Source organism: Nylanderia fulva, unplaced genomic scaffold (genome assembly GCF_048542155.1).
Source record: "Nylanderia fulva isolate GAGA-0341 unplaced genomic scaffold, ASM4854215v1 Scaffold1239, whole genome shotgun sequence".
NCBI lineage: Eukaryota > Metazoa > Arthropoda > Insecta > Hymenoptera > Formicidae > Nylanderia > Nylanderia fulva.
The window spans coordinates 1258-6128 of NW_028189453.1; the positions used below are offsets into that span (position 1 = coordinate 1258).

At 43.0% G+C, this 4871-nt stretch overlaps 1 protein-coding gene across 1 annotated transcript; it reads left to right on the forward strand.

The window, feature by feature from the left end:
- Nucleotides 1–455: 455 nt before the first annotated feature.
- Nucleotides 456–3122, forward strand: LOC146724599 (uncharacterized). Its single transcript, XM_085479604.1, has 2 exons — nt 456–504; nt 2359–3122. The coding sequence occupies exons 1-2, from the start codon at nt 456–458 to the stop codon at nt 3120–3122; spliced, it is 813 nt and encodes a 270-aa protein (XP_085335730.1).
- Nucleotides 3123–4871: the final 1749 nt, after the last annotated feature.

The window sequence follows — 4871 nt, forward strand, 5'->3', positions numbered from 1 at the left end:
GATCTTCTACATCAACATTTTCTGTTGATATAATAGGTTTTGTAACACTAGAAACATTTGCATACGTGATTTTATGCAAATTTAAACTGTTGTATCCTTTTCTTTTTGTCATACAGAAGTAACAATCTTCTTTATTTTTTGGTTCCCCCCAAACTATAAGCTTAGTGAATTTCAATCCTTTGTTATTCTTATTTTTTTTCCATCGATCCATCATAGTTTTGCAAGCACTGCATACTAATTGAGGTAACCAGTAATGATTCCCATCACGCACTTCAGAGGCAAAACATTGTTTATATACTGATTTTAATTTTTCTGTGAATTTTTTAAGATTTTTCTTTAATTTAAGTTCTCCACAAACATAACAGAAAGAATTTGGATCACTATCGCATCTATGAGGAACCACGGAGGATCTAGATGTATTTTGAATAAGTTTAGGATTTTTATTTTGAAGAGCCATGGATATATTGAAAAACCCGCACGTTAGGGATCCTGTTCCGATCGCAGGTGAGTCCGCCGTCCTACGGGTGATAACCCTCATACCTCCGTAGGTCTAAGTATGAGGGCTTTCCGACTTTAACGAGGACAAAGTCAACTCGTTGTTGGACACACTACGGCTTCATCCTCACACCCTAACGCCCCCCTGCAAGGCAGCGCGCCTTCGCTGGCTTCGTTATCTCAGAGAATCGGAAAATGGAGGATCGAAAAATCATTCTACACATCCTTGATTAAGGCAGTTGTCACCATCTCCAGCATCCTCTGAGGCAGCAGGATTTTCAATTTCAATAACGGAATCAGAGATTCCGTTATCAGAAGAAGAAACTTATCGTTTGGATTCTTAGACATTCGGGCACAATGTAACTATGGGATAGCCACATATATATATAAATTCGATGGCACTCCGTGGACATGATTTGGGACTTCTGATTCGAATGAGTGGAACTTATCATTTTGTTCGTACATCCCTTGTTCTGTCCCAGGATTATGGTGTTATAGAGTCATGAGGAGTAGGTATACTAGGAGAGTTCTAGACCAGGGGCAATGAGGGGGGTGAGGGGCGGGGGGGAATCGGGGGCGAGGGGGGTGACGTCACGCGGGGGAGGGGGTCTTATCAGTAGATAAGCTTATCTTTTGTTTATAAACATATCAGATAACCTGATAAGGGGATCATGTTACCTGATATATTTATAAACAAGATAAGATAAGGGGATCATGTTACTTGATATGTTCATAAACAAGATAAGATAAGATAAGCGGCGTCTTTGAGCGGTATCAAAGTTTTCATAAATTTTCTCCGAAAATCCAAGATAAGATAAGCGGCGTCTTTGTAAGGTATCAAAGATAAGCGGCGTCTTTGTAAGGTATCAAAGATAAGCGGCGTCTTTGTAAGGTATCAAAGATAAGCGGCGTCTTTGAGCGGTATCAAAGTTTTCATAAATTTTCTCCGAAGATAAGATAAAAATTCTGCGAATGGCTGCCGCAAAATCCAAGCCGAGCGCCGACAATCAAGGGGGTTGCGTTTCTTCATCTAAATTTGATAAGATAAAAATTCTGCGAATGGCTGCCGCAAAATCCAAGCCGAGCGCCGACAATCAAGGGGGTTGCGTTTCTTCATCTAAATTTGATAAGATAAAAATTCTGCGAATTACTAAGAACAAAAGGTTTGCCGACAATCAAGCGGGTTGATCCGTACAGGTTGCGACATGTTAATCCGATCCGGCGTGTCGATCCGACGGGGTGAAATTTATCTATGTATTTCTAAGAATTATCAGCGATATCTAAATTTTCTCCGAAGATATCACACAAATATTTCTCGCGAATTAACAATTGCATCATCATCCCCACGAACAAAGGGATGATCGGGATATATAATGAGGACCGATGCAGCTGCCGGGCCATAGTACCACTGGCGAGCGCACGCTTTATTCGAGGTGCAAGAAAAAAAGTTTAGTGTGCAAAGAAGTTTTTTTGTAATAAGTGAATTTTTTACAAAAATGGAGAACGTTGAGCGCGACCTGTTGGAACGTTCCCGCCAAGTTGCTAACTTGGGCGAATATTTCGGATTGCTGCAAGAGTGCGAAGAATTTATCGAAGAGCTGGAAGAACGCAGCCGTGCCAAGCGTCCGCGTCTCTCGATTGGACATAGGCAATCTCTCGTGGCGAGAATAGCGCGACTCGAGGGTGCGAAGGTGCGCTTGCAGAGACAGTATGTCGGTGAATCCATGTTTAGTGGTGGATCCATACCTAGTGGCAGCGGCGGCGGATTCAGTGGCGGCGGCAATAACGCGCAAAGACTCGTTTGGCGCGAAATCGATACGGCGTTCGATAGCCGTATACTGACCGGCGCGGTAATTAACGCAGACCACATCGAACCGCGTCAGTTTTTGGAAAATGCCAAAGACATTGTAGTCGAGAACGTGGAGAATGTGCTACAAAGACACGCCAGTGTAAAAGTGAACACTGTTTTCAACGGCGAATTTGTGTCCGGTGACAAGCGCGCCAATAAAAGTATTAACACGAGAAACTTTGAACTCTTTCGCACGTCCGATGTACGCGAGTGGTACGAGCGCCGCGTAATCGAGCCCACGCTAGCATCGCTAGAAGAGTTTCAGGAACGCGATAGCGGTTGGGCATTGTCGCGGATAATAGATTTGACAGTAAATGTAAATAAGTATAATCCTATGCGCGCGGGATGTCATGTCAAATTACCGCAAAAAATTGTAACAAAGAGAGCGGTTGTTAATGTGCGATCAGCGGACAATGCGTGTTTCGCATGGTCGGTGGTGGCCGCTCTGTACCCCGTTGATATACATGTGGATCGAGAATCCTCCTATCCGCATTACACAACAGTGCTGAATCTCCAAAACATTGAGTTTCCAGTGACTGTGAATCAAATTAAAAAGTTTGAACTTGCAAACGACATCTCCGTGAATGTGTACATCATCGAGAACGAGAACATCGTCCCGTTGCGTCTTTCGGAAAAAAAGAAGGACAGGCACGTCAATCTGCTGTACGTGGAGGACGAAAACAGCGTTGGACATTTCGCGTGCATAAAAAATCTGTCTCGTCTCGTGAGCTCGCAACTGAGCAAACACACTGGTCAAAAATTTATATGCGATCGGTAAGTATATAGTAAACTTAAATTATATTTAAAATATTTCTAATTAAATTTTCATTAAATTTTTTACAGATGCCTACATTATTTCGGAGCGGTGGATAAATTGCAGGCGCATATGAAAGATTGCGGGAAACTGAACGACTGCGCTATTCGGTTGCCGAGCGAGAATGACAAGTGGCTCAGCTTCGACAACTACACGAGGAAGGAGCGGCTGCCGTTTGTAGTGTACGCCGACCTCGAGTGTGTTTTGGCAAAGACCGAAGATGCCAAAAATCATCAACACCATCAAGTGTTCAGCATCGCATACTATGTACAGTGTTCGTACGACAGTTCGTTGTCCGCGTACAATTCCCGCCGTAGTGTCGATTGCGTCGCATGGTTCGCCGAACAGCTTAAAAATTTAGCAATCCGCGTAAAAAATATTTTAACGACCAATGTCCCCATGGTAAATTTAACGCCTGACGAGTGGTTAAAATTTCGCACCGCGACGCATTGTCACATTTGTGAAAAACCGTTTGACGAAGACGATACACGCGTCCGCGATCATTGCCACCTCACCGGGCGGTACAGGGGTCCTGCGCATTCAAATTGTAACTTAAATTACAAAGAATCATTTTGTATTCCTATAGTCTTTCACAATCTGTCCGGCTACGACGCGCATTTTATTATCGAGGACATAGCCACAGCGTTCAAAGGGGAAATCGAATTATTGCCGATAACAAAGGAAAAATACATTTCATTCTCGAAAACTGTTAAATTGACACAAGATAATAATTCGAAAAATTATATCAAATTACGGTTTATCGATTCGTACAAGTTTCTCAGTGCTAGTCTCGACAAATTAGCGTCATTTTTGGATAAAAAAAAACTAAAAATTTTACATTCGGAATATCAAAATTTAACTAGTGAAAAATTCAATTTATTGACACGGAAGGGCGTCTTTCCGTACGAATACATTGACTGCGTGGACAGATTACAAGACACACGTTTACCGCCGCGCGACTCATTTTACAGTTCCTTAACCGGCGACACAGTATCCGAGAGTGATTACGCGCACGCCGAGACCGTCTGGAGCCGATTCTCCCTTCGAACGCTAGGCGAATATAGCGATTTATATTTAAAAATTGATGTCTTGTTATTGGCCGATATATTTGAGAATTTTCGCGATAGTTGTATAAAAAGTTACGGACTCGATCCCGCGTATTATTATACTCTCCCCGGATATACATGGGGCGCCATGTTAAAACATACGAATATAAAATTTGAATTATTAACAGACATTGACATGGTTATGTTTGTCGAACGGGGTATACGCGGCGGCCTTAGTCAATGTTCAGATCGATACGCACAGGCTAATAACAAGTACATGCAATCGTACGACCCATCGAAACCCTCATCGTACCTCATGTATTTCGATGTAAATAATTTGTACGGATGGGCAATGTGTCAACCATTGCCGTATGCCGATTTTCGGTGGGTCGACGATATATCGAATTTTGACGTATCATCTATCGCGTTCGATTCGCCTATAGGCTATGTTCTCGAAGTAGATTTAGAGTATCCGCGGCATCTTCATGACGCGCACATTGACCTACCGTTTTGTCCGACGCGCGATAAGCCGCCCGGCAAGCGGGAGTATAAACTCCTCGCAACGCTTTGCGATAAGAAGCGCTACGTGATACACTATCGTAATCTACAGCAGTGCACGCGCCACGGGCTACGCATAACAAAAATATACCGCATACTACAATTCACG

Bases quoted from the DNA above. Each gene is read 5' to 3' on its own strand.
- LOC146724599 (XM_085479604.1), top strand. From the start codon at position 456: ATGGATATATTGAAAAACCCGCACGTTAGGGATCCTGTTCCGATCGCA. The intron at 505-2,358 runs GTGAGTCCGCCG...TAATTAACGCAG, and splicing joins GGATCCTGTTCCGATCGCAG to ACCACATCGAACCGCGTCAG.